This window comes from Phyllostomus discolor, chromosome 1 (genome assembly GCF_004126475.2).
Source record: "Phyllostomus discolor isolate MPI-MPIP mPhyDis1 chromosome 1, mPhyDis1.pri.v3, whole genome shotgun sequence".
In the NCBI taxonomy this organism is placed as follows: domain Eukaryota; kingdom Metazoa; phylum Chordata; class Mammalia; order Chiroptera; family Phyllostomidae; genus Phyllostomus; species Phyllostomus discolor.
The window spans coordinates 197696550-197720695 of record NC_040903.2 but is presented as its reverse complement, the minus strand read 5'-3'; the positions used below and the strand labels follow the sequence as shown (position 1 = coordinate 197720695).

At 47.5% G+C, this 24146-nt stretch overlaps 1 protein-coding gene and 1 pseudogene across 1 annotated transcript in view; one reads left to right on the top strand and one right to left on the bottom strand.

Annotated features, from left to right (window-relative positions):
• Positions 1-20994, bottom strand: part of IFT43 (intraflagellar transport 43) — a 74854-nt gene extending 53860 nt beyond the window's left edge. Inside the window, exons 1-2 of the mRNA XM_028507569.2 lie at positions 20895-20994; positions 17125-17214 (exon numbers count right to left, since the gene is read on the bottom strand). Of these exons, the coding sequence (XP_028363370.1) occupies positions 17125-17214; positions 20895-20948 (144 nt within the window). The 5' untranslated portion in view covers positions 20949-20994. The remainder of the gene's footprint in view (positions 1-17124; positions 17215-20894) is intronic.
• LOC118497596 lies at positions 639-1402 on the top strand (annotated as a pseudogene).
• Positions 20995-24146: the final 3152 nt, after the last annotated feature.

Here is a 24146-nt window from a genome sequence, read left to right as displayed (position 1 = left end):
CAGTCCTTTTTTTTTTTTTTAGCCTCACCCGAGGCCATTTTTGTTCACTGCTTTTAGAGAGAGAAGGGGGAGAGAGAGAGAAAGATATGAGAGAAACATCAATTGGTTGCCTTCTTGCACACACCTCGACCAGGAATCCGACCCACAGCCTGGGATGTGCCTTGACCCACAACCTTTTGGTGGTGAGATGACACTCCAGCCGACTGAGCCACACCGGCCAGGCTGCAGTCCTTCTCTTTGCTGCCTCTGTGGCACAAGCAAGAGGGGACACTCGAAGCACAGAGCAGGATCCTGGCTGGCCAATTAGCACACACTTCGCTCTACCCCACGGATAGTATTTCGAGTGACCCCAGTAAGCCTCAAACTTGTCTTAACTGCTAAAACTGTGTTTCTGCCCTGGCTGGGACGGCTCAGTAGATTGGGCACTGGCCTGCAAACTAAAAAATTGCTGGTTTGATTCCTGGCCAGGGCACATGCCTGGGTTGCAGGCCCAGGTCCCCTGTGGGAGTGAGAGGGGCAACTAATGGGTGAATCTCTTGCACATTGCTGTTTTTCTCCCTCTCTTGCTCCCTTCCTTCCCCTGTCTCTAAAAGTAAATAAACAAAAGGTTTTTTTTAAAAAAAAATGACAACAGCCAACACAATAGCTGTCTGATGTGAATTAATCAAAAAAAATTTTTTTAAATCCTGTGTTTCCCATATTTCTAGATTTCATGAACTGTATTTCAACAAATTTTGTTTGTGGGAAGTCAGATGTGGTTGGTAGCAAAGTTAACAGTTTTCAATTTTGTTAAGGATGTTTTTTAAAAACCATCATTTCCTCTCATCACCATTTCATTAAAGAAGGGACTTCTCCAGTCCAACCAAATTAGGAAGGACAGAAACCAGTGTAAAGGCTGGTCCTTTAGGCAGTGCCGGCCCCTCCCCAGGAGACCGTTGCCGCTGGCCAGTCCCCGCCTCCACGGTAACCATGTGTGACCGAAAGGCGGTGATCAAAAATGCCGCTGTGCCGCAGGAGATGCAACAGGGCTCGGGTGGAATGTGCTACTCAGACGCCAGGGACTCATGACAGAGAGAAGGACGTGGTGGCCCACATTAGGAAGGGGCTGGCATTGCATGGTGGGAGAAACTTCGGGAGTCACGTGACCATGTACCAAACACTTCCTCTACTTCCACCTGGGCCAAGAGGCCGTCCCCCTGTTCAAATCTGGTGTAAAGCATGGACGTGCCACACACCCCCATGACCCACCCAAACGCAAGGGCTGCCGCCTACTTTCCAAAGGCCAGAGAGCGAGTCTTCAGCCTACACTGAAGGAACACCTTGATCTTGAACCTTTATTGTGTTGTTTTGTACAGGGCATTCTCTGTTCTCATTTGTGGTGGCTACAAAACAATTAGAAAAAAAATTGGTCTTTTAAATCGAATACATTTAGTTAATGAAAAACTCACTGCATTGTTCTTGGCTTTTCATTTTGGTAAGAGCTTCGTCATCGACTGGTGTTAGAAGACACTATGCTCTCTTTTGCAGCTTACAGTCCAAGCCCAAGGTTGATTTTTCAGACTCTCTCCCCACCCTTTTCCAAACAAGGAAGGCCGAAGGCCGCTCTGCTGCTCCCAGGTGTCAACAGTCTGGCACGAGAGGCATGCCGTGAGTATGGCCACCTAACTGGTCACCTTCCTCCTCGGTGGAGGCCCTCCAGGGACACTCCCTGCCCTTGCAGAGGACACTGCAGCCTCACCGATGCCAGAGGCCTTTCCAGGTTGTAAGCGCTCAGCATGGCGCCTGAGGGATAAGCACTCAATCCTGTGCCGGCACCCGGTCTCAAGGCCTCTCACACGCCCACACGTCCCGGCGTCACTGCCGAGTGCACCGCTGGGGTCGGCACACCTTCTCTCTCGATAGATAATGTACCTGAAGGCCTCCGTCCGTTATTCCAAGAGAAGATCGGCACGGCCTGTTTCTGCAGTGCCACCTGGGAAAGAAAACCAGTGTGTTCTGAAACGGTCCGAAAGCAATGGACAGGTTCTGGATCCAGCAATGGAGGAGCAGTTTGCATTCAACCAGCCTCCACACAATAACAATGAGAGACTCTGGACAAAACAGATAAAACAGCTACTTGAAGGTACTGGAGGGCAAACAAAAGGAGGCCGAAACAGGAAGGAATTTGATCCTTGAAAGAAAAGAATTGCATTGGGTAGAAATCCATTTTTAAATGGGTTTTCCTCTTGAGGGCAATCTCCAGTCTAGGCAGCCACTGAGCAGCTAGAACTCAAGCAGAAAGCTGCAGTTCTGTTGGTTTGATGACCAGTTTGGGAGTTGCCAGAGTCCCTAGGAATAGAGAGGGAGCAACCCTAGAACAGAGGGAACTCCAGCTCTGCATGCGAACTCCCCCCAAATCCTTCAGTTAACACCCGAACTGCACACACACAGAGGGGACTCCAAGAAACCCAGTGAAAAGCCACACTGAAGGGCAAAAAAAGACAAAAACAATAAACAGAGATGAGATTTCAGCTGCTGCTCACTGCAAGGGAAACAGTGACTGGGGTTGGAGTTCACCAGGTCAGAGGTGCTCGGTGCACGCCTGGGTTTTACTGACACCCCAGCAGAGCCACACCTCAGGAGTGAAGGCCGTGCTCTGGGCTGTTGGAGCTGCTCTCGGACTAAGGGCCAACCGAAACAGGCCTGACCTAACAGAAGCTAAACCCAATTGTTCATAAATTCAATGTCATCTACAAATAACTAAACTGCATGCCCCCCAAATTAAAAATGCATCTGCCTTTTGACCCAGCAATCCCACTTCTGGGAATATACACAAAGGAACCCAAAATACTAATTAGAAAGAACATAAGTACCTCTTTGCTCATTGCAGCATTATTCACCGTCACCAAGATACGGAAGCAGCCCAAGTGTCCATCAGCAGATGAGTGGATAAAATGACTATGGGACATTTACACAATGGAATTCTACTCAGCCATAAAAAAGGAGAAAATTTTACCCTTTGCGACAGTATGGATGGGCCTGGAGGACATTATGCTAAGTGAAATAAGCCGGTTGGAGAAAGACAAGTACCATATGGTTTCACTCATATGTGGAATCCAACGAACAAACTGAACTAACAAGGAAAACAGAGACAGACTCATAGATGGAGAACAAATGACAGCTAGTGGGGGTGGGGGGAGGTTAGGGGGTGGAGGAATGGAACAAAAAGAAAAAAGAACTCTTGGACAACAGTGTGGTGATTTCTGGTGGGGCAGGGGTGTGGGGGGATATAAGGGGACTAAATGGTAAAGGAAAAAAACACAATAAAGATTAAATTTTTAAAAAAATCAACACTTTTAAAAGGCAGTACTACAACCCAGACTTATACAATGTATTATCCACAATGTCTTCTATAAAAAAATAAACAAAATTACTAGACCTGTGAAGAAACAGGAAAATGTGACCCCTTGTCAAAAGAAAATACACACAAAAAATAAACTGACACCAAGATAACCCAGATATTGGAATTAACAGACAAGGGTTTTAAAGTAACTACTATAAATATATTCAAGGATTCAAAAGAAAATGTGTTCATAATGAATTAAACGGGGCACCTAAAGAAACAGAAGATATGTAAAAGAGAAAAAATGAGATAAAAACAAATGGAAATGTAACATTTTAATTTAAAATTTAAAATCTGAAACAAAAAGTTCAGTTTGAAGACACCAGAAGACATAATCAGTGAACTTAAAGACAGCTCAAAAGAAAGTATCCAATTTGAAGAACAAAAAGATACTACAGGGGAAAAAGTCAACAAGGCTTCAGGGACAAAAACCACAGGACAAGCCAGCGGGACAGTATCGAGCAGTTTAACATATACGCCGTTGGAGTCCCGCGAACAAGGAGAGAAAGAGGTGAGCAGGCAAGACATCCGAAGAAACCATGCCTAAAGTCTCCCCAGGGTGGTGAGAAACACTGACTTCCGAGTCTGCGAACTTCAGCGAACCCCACACAGAACCAATACGACGATAATCAGAGGCAGGCACGTCACAGTCAAACGGTTAAAAACCGAAAAAGGTACAAAGGAAATCTTTAAAGCAGCAAGAGAAAGAAAAGATTTATACCCAGAACAATCATTAAAAACAATAAAGGCCAGAGGACAGAGGAAAAACAATTCTGAAAGTGCTGAAATAAAAAAATTCTTAATCCAGGATTCTCTATCAATAGACAACATCCTTCGAAAATGAGGGTGAAGTAAAAAGTTTCGGGTTAAGAAAGGGAGAAGTTTTCCTGGCAAAACCACACTACGAGGAATGCTGAGAACAGCGACTCAGGCTAAGGAGAAAGGACCGCAGACGGATACCTGGGCCCACAGGACAGAACGAAGAACAACAGAAATGGTGGACATGTGAGCAAATGTAAGAGACTACCTCTTTTTTCTAATTTCTCTAAATGACAACTGTTTGAAGTGAAATGACAAACGGTATCCTGAGGCTTACAACACCAATACGTGCAGGGTTTTTTTTAAATTTTTTAAAGATTTTATTTATTTATTTTTGGAGAGGGAAGGGAGGGAGAAAGAGAGAGAGAGAAACATCAGTGTGCAGTTGCTGGGGGCCGTGGCCTACAACCCAGGCATGTGCCCTGACTGGGAATCGAACCTGCGATGCTTTGGTTGACAGCCCGCGCTCAATCCACTGAGCTACGCCAGCCAGGGCACAACACATGCAGCTTTAAAGTAGACAACATCACCGGCACAGAGAGTGAGGGGACAAATGGCACTTCCACCGCTGCAAGACCTTACACTTCACGTGAGCTATTGTGATATTAATGCAATGTAGCCGGTGACAGAAATGCATGTTCCACTTCCTACGGTGATCACTAGAAATCAGTACCGAAAGCTACACCAAAAAGCCAATGGAGGGATTGAAACGGAACATAAGAGCAAGTGGCTAAACACGGTGACATAACTCTCTATTACGCTGGGTAAAGGCACATGACCAGAAATGTTTCGGCCTATCACCAATGACACTCAACATTAGTTAGTATTCTTTCCTGTAAAGTATCATTATTAAAAGAATATTTTACTACCATTCTGCTCCTTCTCAGTAATTATCGACATGCTACACAATGCAAAGAAATCGAGCCTAGCTAATTATTTCAGTGAGGCTTTCTGACCACAGTCTCGTGGGTCCCAAGCAGATCGATGTTCCCTATTCACAGCGTACTCCTCCCAGCTCCTTACTCTCCAGAGCCTGGCTCTCCCCCACGAACTTCATTTCTCTTGCAGTTCTCTCGAACGGAGGCTTCTCAGTCTGTAAAATCCCACACACAAGCTAGGGTCCCGGCATAATGTCCCTGCCTCGCCTCTCGGAGCTCCCCCAGACCATGACTTGTCCAAATTATCTCAGAGCGCTTCCTGCGGAGCTCACACCACTCAGCTACCTCACCTCTCTCTCCTCCTTCCTCCCCGCCACTAACAACTGCCTGGGTCCAGTCGGATGAGAAACTGGGGCCCACAACTAGTCCCATTGCTCTAAGTCAACGTTCACATGAACAATTCATCTAATGCTTTGCCTCCGAGTTCCCAGACCCTTTAAACACCAGAGACCTTGCTACTTTGTCAAACTTGTTATAACCCGGAACTGCTCTATTCTCTCAAATATTTAGTCCCCTCCTCCCCTCCTTACCCAAGAACTTCCTTCTCGGTTGCACCTCCCTTGTACCTCCCTCCCTATTGACCCAGCTCACTTCCAAGGTCCATCACAGCGAGCCTCACCTCCTTGTCATTTTACATTTCCCCAAGAGATTTCCAAACTTGGGTCAAGCCAACCGTGCCTCCACCGTGTCAATAACCAGCCTACGGAAGGGCGTTGGAGAAAATGCACAAAAATGCAAGGCTTATTAACAAGCTCGTGTTCTGCCTTCTCTCATCTGGGTCCTCCTGACCTCCCTGCTTCCGGTCTCACCTTCCTCCAACCTGTACTTCACGGTGCAGGGTCCCCGGGAGTTAGAGTCCTGGATAGGGAAGGGAGATTAGGTCTCAATCAGGAGGCATTTCTACGCAAGCATTTCTGGTACAGTGCCTAGCACGACCTCCAAAGAAAGGCACCTGAATATTCAAGGCTCTAGTAACTTAGCTGTGATTTCTCTTCTCACTATAAGTAAGTATTCACTCCCCTATCTCACTGTAAATTCATAAATGTGAATGATTTTTCTTGAAGAAGACCTCTAAGTTATTTAAGTTTCAGGACTCACAGAACCTGGATTCACCCCTGACCAATTACTGCCACAGTGCTCTCTCTAAAATGCAAATCTGGTATCTACTCTCTGCTTAAAACCCTCACACATTGGCACCTGAAGCTCATCAAGGGTCTGCGTGCCCCCAAAGGAATCAGTTCTTTCTGTGTATCTTCTTAGAGACCCCAGAATATACGCTGATGACCCCCGTATCTGCTATCACTAGCCCCCAACTTTCTCTCTTAAGCTCAGCTGCTTACTTGACAGACCTCCTTGAAAACGCTAAAGCCAGCTCCGATTCAATGTGCCCGAAACTGGAATAACGATCTCTTCTTGCTCCCCACCTCCTGACTCTTCAATTCTCAGTCTCAAAATCATTACCTGTTCAGTCTTCTTAGCTGCACGTGCGAGGTCAGTGCCACCCTCTCCTTCCCTCTCCCCTCAACGGCCAATCTATCGCCACCTCTTGTCCATCTCCCCTCAGAACGGCTCTGGACACCGGCCTCCCCTCCTCGCCTCTCTGCCAGGCTGAGTTTATTGTTGCCCAAAGGAAGGTCCACGTGCCTTCCTGGTGCAAGCCATGTGACTGGAGGTGGTGCATGGATGTGCCTTCTGAACAAACAGCCATGTGTGTATTGTAGTGTGGATTAGGAAAAATACTACTATCACAAATTATACTTTCCTTGATAAAGTGTCTAGTTAAAAATAAGTGTATTTAAGTATAAAATGGGAGTTGATTTACATAAAAATGTTCATAATACTAACGTGAGTGGTACGTAAATGCCCGAAACTCTAAAACCGGTCTGGGAAGGCCTGGAGTTCTCGCCCGCATCACCTCCCAGAAGTTCTGCTCCCAGCGGCCTCCTCCCGGTCTCCCTGACGACACTTGCACCCACTCTAGCCCGTCTTCCATGGAGCTGCCGGGCTTCCCTTCCTGGGCAACCGAGTCAACAATGCAGTCCCCTGCTTGAAAACCTTTGTGGGTGCTCTATCACATACAAAGTAGCCCCCGAGTCCTCCACTTGGAACACAAGGCCAGTTCCCAGTACACTACATGGTTCACCGTGCCCCAAAAACGCCGGGCCGGGCCCCTGCACAGTGGCAGGCCCTGCAGCAGCTGTTCCCGCTGATCTTCCCGATGATCGTCCCACTCATTAGCAAACTCCTACTCATTCATTTCAACCCACCTTAAGGGTCCCTTCCTTCGGGAAGCTTTCCTTAAGTCCCAGGCTGGGGTAGTCTCAGGCAGGGGTAGTTGCTCCTTCTGTGTTCCCACTCTCTGATACTACTTATGTATTATAATTTCTTTCGTCTAGAGTTATATTATTCATTTTTATGTTGGAAAATGTGTACAGTGGGATCCTGTGGCATGATGGTTACTACGGTGGGCTCTGAATCCAGAAAATGAGTATTAAATTTAGGAATAAATGAGTGAATGAATAAATAAAATTCTACTTATAAATATGTCAACAGAAATATATGTGGGTGGATGGGGGATCGGGTTCTCTGTTATCACTGGTGAAGAGTGAAAACCAGGAGAGACACTGAAGAAAGAGAAGGAGGGAAGCAAAAGGAAGACACAGAAGAAGGCTCAGTAGCAGAGGAAAGGGCAAAGTGGTATTTGGGAGGGACAGGCCTTTCACACTCCGTGTGGAGTGCATACATGTCACAGTATGGTCACCGAGTTCCTCCGCAGCGTTCACCGAGAGCCTGCCGGGTGTGCGGCACTGCACCAGGCACACAGAGACCCCTCTCTGACTGCCACCCTGAAAGAACAAGGACCCCCAACTGCTGAATCCTACAGACCCTGCTCCAAAGAAGGCGTCTTGCCATCCCGGACCCTCTCAGCAGCATCAAACACCCCTGACCCCAGGGTCCGTGAAATGCTCTTTCATCTTGGCTCTGGACACCACCGGTGCCTGGCTTTCCCCTCCCCGCTCTGGCCACTCCTTCTCAGTCTCCTCTTGTGAGCTACGTTTGGCTGTGTGTTCCTTAAACATGGGTGTTCCTCACATTCTGCTAAGGCCTCTTCTCTTCTTACTCTACAAACTCTCCTTAAAGGGCTGGGCTTCCGTTCACCCCTCAGTATCAATGGCTTCCTGACCTCTAGCTCCAGCGCAGAGCCCGGTCCGGAGCGTGAGTCCCCCACGTCAAAGCCTCCCGGACATCTCCAGCTGGTGGTCTCACAGGCGCCTCAAACTCATCTACCCCTAAACTGGACACATCAGCCCCACACCTGTTCCTCATTCATTGAATGGGTACTTACTAAGGACCTACAAAGTGCCAGGGGGAAGAGCAGGCACTCCTAGACGGAGATGGACCTAAATAACTACACAAACATAGTTACAATCTGTGGTTGGGGTGACAGAAGGATTAGAAATAAATTAAAAAGCTACAAGAGAGGATAATAAGAGGAGCTAATTTTTTATTCAAAGATTTTATTTATTTATTTTTAGAGAGAGGGGAAGGGAGGAAGAAAGAGAGGAAGAGAAATATCAACGTGTGGTTGACTCTCACGCGTCCGCCACTGGGGACCTGGCCCACAACCCAGGCATGTGCCCTGACTGGGAATCAAACCGACGACCTTTCAGTTTGCAGGATGATACCCAAACCAGTGAGCCACACCAGTGAGGGCAAGGGGAGCTAATTTAAACGAGAATATTCTCGCTGGATAGGAGTGATATTCACACTGAGCCCAAAGAAAAAAGCAGGGGTCAGCCCAGTAAAGAGTGAAGGTGACCATCCTAGGGAACTATGCTATTCTCTTCTATGGACAGTATTTTAAGGAACCAGAACAGGTACGGAACGGTGAGGCAAAGCAGAAACTAGACTCCCTGCAACTGCAACAGCCAAAGCAGGTGGGCAATGAGGCTGCAGGTGTAGCAAGGCCCAGACTGCAGAGGGTCAAAGTGAGCGGGTGCATGGGTGGTTCCGTGGTAGAACTCTCACCTGCCACACCGGGTCAAAGTGAAAATTTGGGACTTTTTTACCCTAAGGGCCAAGAGCATCTATCAAGGGTTTCTTTCGAGTGTGAAATGAATGATGCACATTTTTACAAGACCCTTCCAGCGAAGCTGCAGGAGGGAGGGCATATGAAAGGAAAGACCAGGTATTGAGCACCGGGGGCTGTCTGGGTGGGTGAGTAGTGGCTTAAACCAGTCGTCTAATTTTCAACTTTTTCTCCTAACAGAATGCTATTGACAGCCATCCACGGCTCTGAGATGTCTTTGCTCTGGGAACTTTGTCTGAATATGTCAATTACAACAAAAGTATCATTACCATGAAAATGTTCACATACCAAAAAACAAGGTTTCCGAACATAAGCTAAGAGTCTACTTACTCCAGGCGGGAGTCAAGCCAAATTCCAGTATTACAACGGAACCTGACCCATTCCATTTCGAATGGGCCCGAAGCAGATAGGACCTGTGGTTGTTAATCACATGTGTGTTCTTTTCATGCAAATTAAGGATGCCTAGAAATCTGCTGGGGTGGGGCGGGGGGGGGGGGGGTTCTCATGTTTCTTGAGGCAATGCAAGAGTAATGAGTCAAGCACTAACTGCTGGCATCATTGATTAGTTTACGGGCATTTTTATTAAACATCTAACATTTACTTGTAATCAGTAGCATCTGGGTGACTTAAGTGTCTTACTTTGAGGAATCAAAAGACATTTTCTAAGTCCTATCTCCTAGGGCTTCTATACTTACACACAGATGAGTGAGAGAGAGACTATCCCCAAAGGAAATTAAGAATTTTTAGGACATAAGTTAAGTACGAACTCTGGTCTACTAAGCACCTCCTTATAAAGGATGAGCCAGAAGAACGCCAAGCCTCAGCAGTGAGCACATCTCAAGTACATTCTTGACCAGCACACACACGCACACACGCACAGAGAAGTGTGACGGGTGCACTGAAGATGGATCGATGAAAAACAAAGCTAGAAAAACGCTGAAGGTCACAGTCTAACCCTCATAATATTACCAATCATTTCGGTGTCATGTAAGAAATGTTGGCCTCATACGGTTCATTTGTCAACACAGGCAAAGCGGCTGCTCTGTGAGTACTTGAAAGCCATGTTGCCGCTCACCGAGGTCACTGAGACTGCTCTCGGCCACCTGTGCAGCTGGTGCTCCACTACAGCTCTGCATGCTGCGCTCTCTCCCTCGCCTCCAGAGCTTGGCACACTCGAGTCCCTCTGCTTGGAACACCCTCCCCTCCTCACCCCTTAGCTGACCTCTACTCATCCTTCCGGTCTCAAATATGACTTCTTTCCAGATGTCCCCAAGAGTAAAAGGGGCTCAACAGAGGCAATCCCATCTCTTTCTCCATTCACTGCCCCCCCACCGCCTGGAACTCACTCCTCTGCAGCCCCCGGGTCAAGGTTCTCAGAGGGCAGGGAGCACATCTGGTCTGCCACGGCACTGCCAGCTCCAAGCACAATGCCTGGCACGTGGAAAGCTATCAATCAAGTTTCATAAGTGAATGAGTTGAGTGAGTGAATGAATGAATGAATGAATGAATGTTACCTTCTACTGCAAGGTCACAGAGGTCACCAAGGTCACTCCCGTCCTCCTCAGTTTCTACCCATGTGCCCACAGGACAGCAAAATGATGTAAGTCAACAACTAAGGATCATTCCCTGGGAAGACTGCCAACCTCTAAACAGAGGTTTTAAAAAAAACCATGGAATGGCACTGGCAAATAAATAACTGGTCCACAGCCCCAGCAGAGAGCTGTTAGAGGAGACACATAGAATGGGTGTCAAGTAGCACAAAGGATTCTCACCAGAAAGAGTCCTCAACCAAATGATTCTTTGCCCCAGGACCCAGTTAGTTTCATGAAGTAAGAATATCTCTGGCCCTGGCCTGGTGGCCAGTTGGCTGGAGCATCGGCCCTTGCACGAAGGTGGTAGGTCCCATCCCCGGTCAAGGCACACACAGAACCAACCGATGGGTCGTAAACAAGTGGAACAACAAATTGATGTTTCTGTCTCTCTCTGTATCTCAAATCAATTACAAAATAATTAATCTTTTTTGTAAAAACGAGTATCTCTATATCTTGAACAGAACTGCATTTGACGATAAATTGATAATACTTTCTAATTCTCATGTGACATCAATAATAATAATAGTTAGCATGTGGTAGGCACTGTCCTAACAGCTTTACACATTCTCTTATTTAATCCTCCAGCAACCCTATGAGAGAGCTACAACCACCACCTCCCGTCCACAGAAGAGGAAACAGGCTTAGCGTAGTTAAGTAAGTTGCCCAGGGCAAGCACCTGGTGATTGGCAGAGCTGGGGTTCAAGGCAAAATGATCGGCTATTCTCCTTCTCAGGGTGTGTGGATAATAACAACAGCTAACTTAATGGTGCACTGCCCTAAACTCACTGCATGTGTTTCTCATGTAACCCTCCCCACAGGTGAGGGAGAGCGCCCTAAAGCGCTCCTCCAGCACTGCCGTTCACCCTGGGACTCGGAGGGAGCCAGCCAGAGCGAACCTCGACCGCACAGACAGTAAAACGAGGCCTGGGCTGTGGGAAGCAAGTGGTACGGGGCCAATGAAAGAGCCGGAGCCAGTGCTGGGGAAGAATCTTGAGATGCTATTTCGGATTGCAGGCTCTGCCCTGGGGATGACATTCCCTCCCACACAGTGGCGGACCCCAGGGGCGGGTCAGTGATGCACATGTGTCCACCCCAAGGGAGAGTTCAAAACCGAAGCACGCGAAGCATGACATAAATACGAAGTGTGGAGGACACATTCCTCACAAACAGTCCACGCCGAATTCCCTGCATCCCTCTTCCACCACGTTATCAGAGGCATCACTCAATCCAGCGCACTGGAGAGGGCTACGAAAAAGGCTGAAAAATGTGACCAATCAGGAAAGTTATTTTTGTGAGAAAGAAGAAAAATGTCACCAAAAAGGGTCAGCAGATAACCCTATTGGGCTGAAAATAACTGCCCGGCTGGCCGACCAGGCAGGGGACGGGCGGAGGGCGGGACACGTAACGCCGGGCGCCAAGGGAGCCCCAGCTGAGCAGAGCCGCTGGGGATGAGGAAACTGGCCTAATTTGGGAACATGAGCCCAGCAGCATTTCTGAGATTCCTTCGAGAGAATCTGGCTCACTTTCAGCTCTGAGCCCTTGGAGGAGCCCCGAAGGGATGGGGGGAGAGGAGGGGAACAGCTGTGACTCAAACACTGCTCCAGACAAGTGGATGAATAAGGGTGATCAAGGGAGAAATGACTCCCTCTCCAAAAGGGTTCCGAGAGAGAGAATAACCCCAAATCTCTCCTCCTTCTGCCTCCAAAAGCCTTTCTCTACAGGGAGGTCTCTGCATCGACCTAGCTGGGAGGTAGGAGAGGTTAGGTGGCGGTTAAGCACCTGGCCAGTGCCGGAGACACGGGAGTCGGAGATTAGCTACATGACTCTGGACAAGTCACCCAGCATCTTGGAGTCTCGGTGTCTTTAGCCAAAATCAGATAACAACAGTGCCTACCTCACGAGCTTTGTGCTCAGACAGGGTACTGGGGGTAAGGAACAGAGAGGCAGCCGCTGTTCCAATGTCAGCTAAAATCGTTATTATTATTATTAAAAAGACAATCTGCAAAAGAAAAGCGAAGTCACGAAGAAGCCTAGACCCAAGGGAGAAATGGCTCACCCAAAAGAGGCCAGCGCTGGAAAAGTCATACCCAAGATTACTTTTCTCCAACCTCAGTGTATGATAGTATAACTTTGTGGTAGAAATGTCGAGTATTTGCTTGAAGGAGTGGTATGGAAGAGCAGCGTCATTTAAATTGATGGGAGGTGTGAGTTCAAGCACGGAAATCCAGTTCAACTCTCAGAGCTGGTTTCCACAGAGAAAGTTATACGCTGTAGACAAGGGACACTCATCACAGAACCATCTTCCAGGAAAACTCTCGATACCTGTAACGCCAACCCAAAATACTGACTAAAATACGTGCCCAGTGACCCGAGCCTGCATTGTGACAGGTGGCCAAAAAAAGCCAAATTCAACATTCACAGACACGCCAGGACACCTGAAAGTCAATCCATCCTAGAAGGGCAGGAGTTTGAAACGCAAGTGGAAACGGAAGCCGGCGGATCAAACGTGAGTCAGCCCGACCAGGTGTACCCAAGCAGGCAGTGGCGCACCGGAGCAGGCGGACAGCATGTACGTGAGCGCTGTTACCAGCTCCAGCCAACGGCCGCCACGTGGGAGCGCCGGCCCAGCATTCCTACTGTGCCACAACATCTGGTCTCAAAGAGAAGCCCAAAATCTGGATTTTCACACAAAGTTTCCTAATTTTTAATGACAGCAATCGAGTAACTAAAAAAATAAGTAAACTGCCCAGATCAAATAAGACATCACTGCACACTAAATTCAGGCTGAAGACCACCAGTGTTCGACCTCAGCAGACAGGGTCACGGCAAACTGAAAAAACACACCCGAGCTCTAGGGAAACGATGGTGAGCAGTATACTGTGCATTCGCGTGTCAGACTGCGTTAAGGGCTTCACGTCTATTACCTCATCCTTTCTTGCTAGCCACCCCTGTGGAGTATGGAATATTAACATCCCGTTTTACCAGTGAGAAAGCTGAGACTTAGAGAGGTTAAGTAACAAGCTTGGTCGGCATCACAGAACTAATATGTGACAGAGCCAGGATTTCGGCCCGGGCCTGGAGGACCCACCGGTGCGACCCCATGACCCCCACTGCCCACCCAGAAAGCACAGAAACTGCTTTGGACCCCTACTGGTCAGCCGATGGAGAGAGGAGGAGGAGCAGCCCTGAAGAGCCTTCCAAGTCGGCTCCAAAAGAGACCCAGGCTCACGCCCTCCTTCTGTGCTGCCCTGTGCTAAAGACAGCAGAGCGCTGTGCGGACACTCACCTACCCTCTAGCTGACTGCATGAATGGCCGTCTGCGCCCGTGCTTTTCAGGTTACTGACATGATTTTAAATGCACATTTCACTTAATCCCCACACAGACCTAACAGTATTGTTACCACCATTTGACAGACAATAAAATGAAGGGCTGGAGAGATGAGTGGACCAGTTCAAGATCCAAGCAATTAACTAACAGAGTGTCACAGTCCCTGGGCTTCTGAGGCCAAGTCCTGCGTTCCGTCTGTCCCAGCAGACCCCGTCTCTGCTTCCTTCACCAGAGCTTCCAACTCCACCACCTCACTCTAAAATAACTGCCTGAGCTAATCCCTACTTAAATCTAAAGTAACTCCACTATGTCTGACAGCTCCTAGGTACCCTATTTACGTTTTCATGAATAGCTTCATCCTAGAATATAGTCAGCAAGAGAACAAAAATAAATATATCAAGTCATACGCTCGGAATGTAAATGGGCACACACACAAATCTTGGGATCTAATTTTAGCAAGAAACAGCCAAAATGTCCCACACAGCACAGTGAGCATCTGGCCCCGGGGGTGGGGCGGGGAGCTGCCCGTGCTGCTTTAAGCCTCAACTAACCCAGGGAGAGAAGGAACCCTGGAATCCTCACTGGCATTTCACTGTCAGATGAACAAATCAGGTGAAGAAGAGAATGAGTTCATCATTTCTCCCAGAAAAATGCTGATGCCCAGAGTGGAAAAAAAAAAAGGAAGATGTCTCTGAGGAAATAAGGAGGTATCCCAAGGAAGGATGAAACCCTAAAAGGTCCATCAGTCTGTGGCTTTAGAGCTATGTGCTCCCAGGGCTGCCTCCCGCCTGGAAGCCGAGGAAAGCGGGTGGGCGGATGCACGGCGCTCACTCCTCCAGCCGAGGAGCTGATTGGGTGTGAGGGCCGCACAGGGCTCCGAGGCCATCACCAGTCATTCCGGGGCATCCTGGCCCGACACGGGCTCACTCACCCCACCGTACAGGTTACAGCGCCCTCCACACGAAGCACACTTGCCGTCAGTCTTCCTAACTGCCAATGACAACAAGAATGGAAGTTCCATCGTGGCAGGGAATCATGTCTCTTCCGTTCACGGAGATATGCCAACCCTTAAAATGGCTCCTGCACACAGTAAGCTTCACTAAATATTTGTTGAATAAATAAATGCTCTGCTGCTGAAATGGCTCCTCCTAGAACCACAGTCTCAAGTAGCCAGAGGCCAAGAAGAAATTTCCATGAACCCAGTCACCTGCTTGCCCATTTTCTCTTTAAAGACGTGTGCTACTGCAGTTCGCGCTGCTTGACATCCAGGGTTGGGGCTGGTACTTCTTTCACTCTCTTCCTACATTGCACCACCATCCCATCCCCTGAACTGCACCTCCGGTGTTGCACTACGGAGCCGCCCTTCACCTAGTGATAGCACCATTCAGCTTCTAAGAGCGCCCATCACACACTATGCACCCCGCCCCTTCATCCTCTGCAGTGCCACGCGTGTCTGTTCTGTGCCGGGCGCTGGGATAAACAAAGGTGTACGATGAATGGTAAGACCCAAGCCCTGCCTTCCAGAAGCTCACATCTAGTGAGAGAGCCAGACACGTAACCTGTCACAACACAATGTAATAAGCCCTCTAACGGAGGTGCTATGGCCAAAGTGACATACTGACGACCCTCAGTATGTGAGGGCCTAATCTAGGCCATACGTCAATTTAACTCTTGTAATTGCTAACCTCTAAAATGTGTTGCTTTCACATAAAACTTTAGACTGCCAGCATCTCCCGCGGCATCAGAGGAGTTGGCAATACTGGGCCTGTGTTCCCACAGCACCGGTCGGCTCTGGCTGTGTGGCGGTTACCCCTCTAGAAGGGACAGGGGGCCTCCAGTTCCCGAAATCCCCACTCACTCTCTCCCTACCATCTGCAGGCAACGAGGCCATGGGTCTGCTGCCAGCGTTTCTGCACTGGCGTGGTTGGTATCTTAGACTGCAAAAATGATTCCCTCTACCCGCATTTCTACAGTAAGTAAGGAAATGAAAATACATTGGAAGGGCCATGAGGAGCACTTGAAGAAATGAAGAAAAACTTACTTCCTATAAAAATGAAGGCCATTCCTATATACGTGATACGTAAGTGAAGTGTGCCTGTACCTTGTCCCCTGCACGCTGTGCTCACGAGCCTTCCTGGCCCAGAGGCTCCTCAGTGACAGCCCCTCATCTACTCTAAACCTTCTATGGGCCCACACACTGGGCGGCTGAGAAGCCACGCCTCCTGCAATCTGAGAACTCACTGTCCAGTGGTGGCCGGAGAGAGTGAAAATTAGCAGAGCCTGGGAGATGTTCTAGAATGGGTACTGTGGGAATCGAGAGGACAGAGCCCCACGTCAGCCCCGAGAAGAGCTGACACAGGGGTTAGCCTAAAGCTAACTCTTGAAAAGGGCACAGTTTTTCCAAACGGACGGAGGAGGGTGAAGAGAGGCTCTGACTAAACTGCCGAAAATAGTACCCTGGCATTAAAAGTATTGCTCATTGGGATTACCCACCCTCCTCAAAGAGGCTGGATCAATTCCCATAATTCCAGGCCACTCAGGGGAAAAGTTTCCAGGAAAGTAAGGCCAGTACTGATCCCCTTCCTGCCCGAAAGCTGCAGAAGGCGCAGGTCGGCGGTGAAAGCCAACGTCCAGTTGTGTAACGTAACTTTCTGTCACCAGCGTGCCTCGCTGGCCTTATTCAGCAGAAATAAAAACGTGGATTTCGATTAGCTTTTGAAACTTCCCAGTCTCTTTCTCAGCTAACTTCAGAAAGTTCTTCCCTGAGAATATAAAGCAATGCACAGAAACTACTCTGGCATCAAAGACAAAACGTTTCTTTTTCAGCTCTAGCTAACAGGACAAATGTCAAGGAAGAGAATTCCCAAATCAAGACAGGAATGCTGACATTCACGAGAAGAAATACAAAATACCGAGTCTTTGCTCATTAAGGAATCGCTCACTTTTAGCATTTCCTCAGATTCTTTAGTACCCACCTCTCTGGTCAGAGTCGAAGAATTCTTGCCACTTAGGTGATTCTCGGCTTGAGCTGACTCCTGTTGAGCTCGGCGACCCATCTTGGCGCCCTAAAAGGAGAAATGAGGGGCACTGCTGACCCAGACATCTTTGAGCCACTGTGAGGACAATTCTGGGATGGTAGGCAAGAACTGGATTTATGAATACATGGTGGAGGATGGGATTTGAGTAATTTGAATATTCTTAGAAATGCCCCAAACCTGAAAGCAACTGAGGTGAGTTCTATTGTTCCATAAAACAAGACACATTTTTCATTTTCACTAATAACTACTGATTTGGATATTTTGAGTATTTCCTGCTTTTGGCTTCCAGTGGGTAGAGGCCAGGGGTGCTGCTAAACATCTTCCAATGCATACAATGACCACACAGCAAAGAATTTGGCCCAAAATATCAACAGTACCAGAAACTTCACAAACCCCCACTTTTGGCATGTTCGAGCAGTCACAGCACCTTCTCCATACCCTGCACAAATTTCTTGAGTTTCAGTTGCATTGTTACCCTTCTTGAAATAATAAAGCATAGTACACTGAAAATGTTGTGTATCTTCTTCCATCTTCAATATTACAACAGCTGCACAAAAATTTGCCAATTTTGATAAGTTTTTTCTCATTGCACACTGATAATGACAGCTGTCATGATACAATGTAACAAAGTTGTTTTAAATGAAGTTGAAGATAACTAAGATCTACTAGAGCCATCATACAGAAAAAAACTAAACTAACTTTTTAGCTAACCCAATATTTGGTAGAAGACTAGGAAATTCATGGGTTAACGACCATAAGGTTTTTGTTTAACTGCCATAGATCATTTCCACCCAAAGCAACAAAGCTAGAAGTTGCTCTAGAACAGGGAGTGACCTCATACCACAGTCAAAGAAGAGTGTGGTAAAGGCTCCCATGTTCCTATGCAAGATTTTAGGAAGACCTAATTTCAAAGCTGCAACTTGACATGGAAAGAGTTATCAAAAGGGAGTTTTGGGGATGCCCTGGTCAGTGTGGCTCAGTTGGTTGTACTGCTGTACTATAAACCAAAAGGTTGCAGGTTCTATTCCCAGTCAAGGCACATACCTAGGTTGTGAGAAGCAACCAATTGATATTTCTCTCTCTTTCTCTCTCTCTCTCTCTCTCTCTCTCTCCCTTTCTCTCTCCATCCCTCCTCCTCTCTCTAAAGTCAATAAGCATGTCCTCAGATGAGAGTAAGAAAATTTTAAAAAAGGGGTTTTGGAAAGAATGCCTAATTTCCATGGTAACTGCCACCAGAGAAATAGATAGCACTTGCTTTAACAAGCACACTATTTGGATTTCCATTTATGACAAGAAAAGAAATCTTTTACAAGAATTTTGAGACATTAGCTTTGGAAATCAGAACACTTCAAATGCTGAGTCATCAAATGAACCATCTGCAGGCTCTATATCTCAAATGCTTCCCAGCACATGGACAAAACTTAGGCAGACCAAGGGGTGTTAAAAATACTTATCTATTCATTTATTAACTTCAAAAAATAAACAGGATACTGTTAGACCTGATTTGATATAGCTTCATTTGATTCTCAGAATAACAGAGACTAGGACTTTCATTTTACAAGTGGGGCAACTGAGGGCCAGGAAGGCCAATTAAGTGGCAGACATAAATCTAAGGAGCAAAACCTTCTTGTCTTAAAATCTTGAGTTCTTTCCGCTATCCTATGCTGGAATTTCAGTTTTAAGATGGTCTAAGAACTGACTGCACCCATAAATTGAGAGTGGTTACATGGGAGCTGCATAAAATCCCTTATGGAGTGTTTTCATTTCAAATTTTAATCAATCACTTAGGTTTCAGGTATGAGGGAAACAATCTCTCTGATAATAAGCAGCTCATTTCTTAAATCATATTTATTTATTTTAGAGAGGGGAAGGGAGAGAGAAAGATAGGGAGAGAAACATCCATGTGTGGTTGCCTCTTGTGTGACCCCGCAGTGGGGACCTGGCCTGCAACCCAGGCATGTGCACTGACTGGGAATCAAACCGGCAACTCTTTGGTTCACAGGATGGTGCTCAATCTACTGAGCTACACCAGCCAGGGCAGCAGCTCGTTTTTTTCCCAAGGCAGACAATTCCACCCCTTTACTTGTAGCTACCCTTTTCCACTGACAACAGCAGGACACCTAAACGTAGCATACCAATGCAGTCGTTGTGCTAAAACAAAATTCAATGCTCTTGCCTCTAAATTCTATTTATAGAAGGTATCTCTCATAATTAAAGTTTTAAACTTTTTGAAGACCCTGAATAAGTCCACAGGTATGATGGGTAGAAAAACGACTTCACTGCCTGATTTGATATATTTTAAATCTATAGTCTATGTATTGTCCATCTCGCTCCACTGGAACATAAGCCCCATGGGATGGGGGGGGGGCGTGGCAGGGGCTTTGTTGTATTTACTGCTATATCGCCAGCACCTAGGATAATGCCTGATATACAGTAGAGGCTCAATAAATATTTGTTGACAGGATGAATGAAGAACTACATCCATATGCTGAGGTCCTAAACAAGTTCATGTATCAGAAGGGCCTGTGACCTAATATTCTCCTTGGTCAGTCAAGCAACCTGCTTCATCCTACAACAATTTGCTCCCGTCCTTCAGATCTCCCACAGAGAGGTGCTTTCATTCAGTACCTTGGAGGACATCTTTGTTATGGAGCATTTCAAAAACAAAAACAAGCAAACAAACAAACAAACAAAAAACAGAGAGATTCCACAGTGTAAACTAAAGATCTGTCCTGTGGCTCAACCTTTACATGAATGTGATCTTGGCAATTAGAGGTAAAAAGCCTTGATGGGGTGTGATGGAGTCAAAAGAAAACAAAAATCACCGAACTTGAGTCTGGGATCTAGCTTGGTTTATTGCTGACTCCATAACGTTGGGCAAATCACAGCAGCAGAACAGCGGCAGCTAACGTCTTCTAATAACTTAGCCTATGCCAGGCACGGTGTTAATTGCTCTTCCGTACATTACCCATTTCATCTTCACTGCAACTCCTTAAAATAGGTATCAACATCATCCTGGAGATAAGGAAACCAAGGTTCCCAGAGGTTCACTTTTTTTTAACCCTCGCAAGGGCTTTATACTACATCTGACCTCTACGCCCCAACACTGGGCCACTCCACGTTGTAAACCTGAGTCTTCAGGTTCTCCGCCAGAAAAACTGCGGCAAAGCCCTCCTCCCCCTGCGGTGGCGGGCACACAAGCCCCTCCCCCACACACCCCCACCCCGCCCCGGCTGCCTGAAAGCTTGCCTTCCAAGCCTAAAACAGTGCGTTATTTATGTGACCTTGCGGCCTGAAAATCAGACGGGAAAGCTCTAGAATGGGTGCAGGTGGGACCCGGGCCGAGTCCCTCCAGTCACCCTCAGAATTGCCCTTTCCGGAGGAGTTCGCACTAGGGGTGTCAGAAAGCAATGAAAAGCGGGGTAATTTCCCACTGGTCCCAGAGGCCGGCGGGCGCCGAGGCAGTTTTCCACTTTTTGAAAATTTGAAATGAGGAACACCCGGGAGCTGAGCCCCACGTTGCCCCGGGGGCGGGGCGGATGAAGCCACCGCCTCCTCTCCCGCGGCCCTGCAGAGCGACGCGGGCCGCGCGCTCCGGCCGCTAGGGACAGCCGCACTGAGGCCTCGCGGGGAAGCCTGGGCCAGCGGAGTCGCTCCTCCCCACCCTCCAAATTCCGGCCCCAACCCGGCCCCGCGTCGGTCCTCACGGAGCTGGCCGGGCCACGGCGCCGCTCCTCGCCTAGGTCCAGCAAGTCCTCCATCACCGCGGTCGCTCGACGTCACTTCCTGGAAACCTAGCCGCCCCGTGGCGTCCCTGACGATGGCTCGGCCCTTCCGTCCTAGTATTTAAAGGGTCGCGGAACGATTTCTGAATTCTCTGTGCCACTCTCCAAGTTGAATATTTCGTAAACCTGCCTCGCTTGACTTCTGGGAGAAAACTCCAGGCATTACATTTCGCTAAGGCTGCTCCTCTGGGACAGCGAAAAAACATTTATCCTTTTTTAAATGCGTAAGTTATTACGTAAATGCAAAGCACCACTACTAAGAGTAGTAATTATTCTGATCGCTCCCATTGTATTTGCAATGCACAGAGGACCTTCACCATTATTAGCTCATGTGAAGGGCATAAGAACCTTGTGTGGGAAGCAGGATAAGCTGCATTGTCTTCATTGGACAGATGAGAAAACAGTCTACAGGGGATCAGGTGTTAATGGTTTATAACGGAAAATACAATGTATATAATCTCTGCCTTCAAAAAATTCACCGAGAGACTGAACCAACACATCAAATACCTGAGTAGCAATAACTGTCAAAGGTCAAACAATTCCTCCAACAACCCATAAAGTAAGCAGCAGCAGTATTCAACCATTCAACACCTGAGGACACAGGAGCAAGTGATGACTTGGGGAAAATCATTAAGCAGCAGGGCCAGGTGCCTTTCTGACACCATATCTTCCCCGAGTATTCTTCTTCAGTGCATATTATGGGGTGCCAGCCATTCTCCCCAGGAGAAGGCCAGGAGACGAAGAGATCCCCCAAATGCTCGGTGTGGGGGACTAAGTTTTCCTCTACCCTTCTAGGTTCCTTCAGCTGGTCTAACCATCAAATTGACATGAGACATTAACAAGAGAAAATAACCAAATTTGATCATATAAGTATGAGAACCCCACATATATGGTAGAGGCAGAGACCCCATATACATGAGAAGTTCAGAGACAAAAAGGGAAAATAGGGTACATGTGACATTCTGACCTAAGGAAGGCACCTTGGGACTTCAGAGGGGACAAACATCATCTGCAGGAATGGAAGGCAGATGTGGTAATTGGAGGCTTGCCCTACCTTATAGACAGATATAGATATAAAAATTATTTCTGGTGATAATCCTTATTATGGGTAAGGCCTCTAAGTTAGATTCTTTAAAGGAGAAATAAAAGTTTATCATGAGCCCTGGCTGGTGTGGTTCAATGGATTAAGTGCCGGCCTATGAACCAAAGGGTGGGCAGTTCGATTCCCAGTCAGGGCACATGCCTGCGTTGCAGGCCGGGTCCCCAGGTCAGGGTGTGCAAAAGGCAACCACACACTGTTATTTCTCTCCCTCTCTTCCTCCCTCCCTTGCCCCCTGCCTAAAGGGTTCCATTGTCTTTAGCTCAAAATAATTCACATGTCAAAGTGGCACATCTTGGGGAGGCCTCTTCTGAACTCTTATATAAAACCAGCTCAATGGGGCAAGCAAGTTGAGTTTTCATTGACTCTCCATACAAGATCCCCAAGTCAACACCACTGGCTCTGTCCTTGGCGCTCTGTCCCTGGTCGTCTGGGATGCCCAGATGATGTGCTCATGGCCCTCAAAGTGAGCAATGTTTTCAATATCACCCTCGGGGTAAGGCCTAGACGACGACTGCTTAAATGTGAGGACCTGGAAGTGTGAATAGCAGCCCTAAGACTAGATTGCAAGCATTTCTTAAATGGCCAGTAAATGATTCAGTTTAATCATTCACACATTCATTTACTGGGAGGCACCGTGACAGCGACAGCGTTGCGGGCATGCCAGGAGAGTTGAGGTCCCATCCTAGCTCTGCCGATAACCACCTGTGTAGCCAGGCAGAGCCTCTCCGGGACTCGGTTTCCTCCCTTGTACTTGCTCTTCAAGATTAGCCCTAACCTCTTTTACTTACTAACTCAGATTCTCAGTGGGAATACCCTAGTAGATTTTAATCTGAAGAAACATTCATTGCCAAAAAGCCAAGATACGAAATACAGGCTCCCATGAATCACTTGTTCCTTTCTTCTTTGGTCCAAGAAGAGGAAGAAGGAATTAATCTTTGGGTTTTTTTATTCATTTCTTGTGGAATGAGATTTTTTATTCATAGCCACACCATCACCACCTTATAACCAGTTTCCAAACCTTCACTCCCACTTCCTCCCCAACTTCCTGAAGGCAAAGGTGGACGGCAGCTCACTCCAGGCAGAAAGAAGCCGAAGCGTGGTGGTTTCCTAACCTTGCTGGGCCCCTGACTCCCCTCTGAGGTTTGTTTAGAGAACATGCAACAGGACCCCATTCCCTAGAGACTGATTTAGTAGAGGTGGGGTCCAGAAGAATACAACTTGAATCCATTTTCCTGCCTATTTTGCAAGTGTTTGCTTAAAGGCCTCAGGAAGGCCTTCTCTGATTTAAAATTGCAGCATCTATTTTGCATTCCAACGTCACCCCAACCTAGGCACTCCCTGTCCTCCTTCCGTTTTATTTTCTACCATGGTACTTACCCTTTATCATACGACATGACTTATGTATCTGTTTAGTTTATTGCCTTCTTTACTCTCCCACCTCCAGCTCCAGAATGTCAGCTCCAGGAGGGCAAGGGTTTTGATAGTTTGTTGTGTCCACTGCTGTATGCACAGAGCCTAGAACAGTGCCTGGTATGTGGTAAGCATCAAAAAATATTTTTTCGAAGGCTGGGTGAATTTCAAAGGCAGTGCAGCATAGTAGTTACAGACTTGCAACAGACTCAGTGCAAATATCAGTGTTGACGCATCCTGGCTAGGGGACCCCAGGCAAGCTATTTCCACACCTAGGTTTCCTCATTTGTTATGCAAATGACAAGAATGCCTACCCAAACCAGAGAGCTTGTGTTAAACATCGCCTCTACCCCCTATCAGCAGGGTGGCCTTTTAAAATGCTCCGTGCCTCAGTTTCCTCGACTGTAAACCAACCCACCGCTGTCCCCAGGGCCCAGTGAGCATCTCCTTAAGTTAGTGGCCTGGGAGCCGGGAGTAGAAGCCAGTCCCGGCTGGATGCGTCCAGGAAGCTGAGGTGAGACAGGGTGGGGTGGCAGGGAGCAACGCTGATTACCAGGAAAGCGATTCCATGTTACAGAGGCCAGTCCTGTGTGGATCCTCTGCTGGGAAAACACCTAGGAGCTTAGGCTGAGAAGAGGAAGGAAAACGGAGAGAAAACTTCC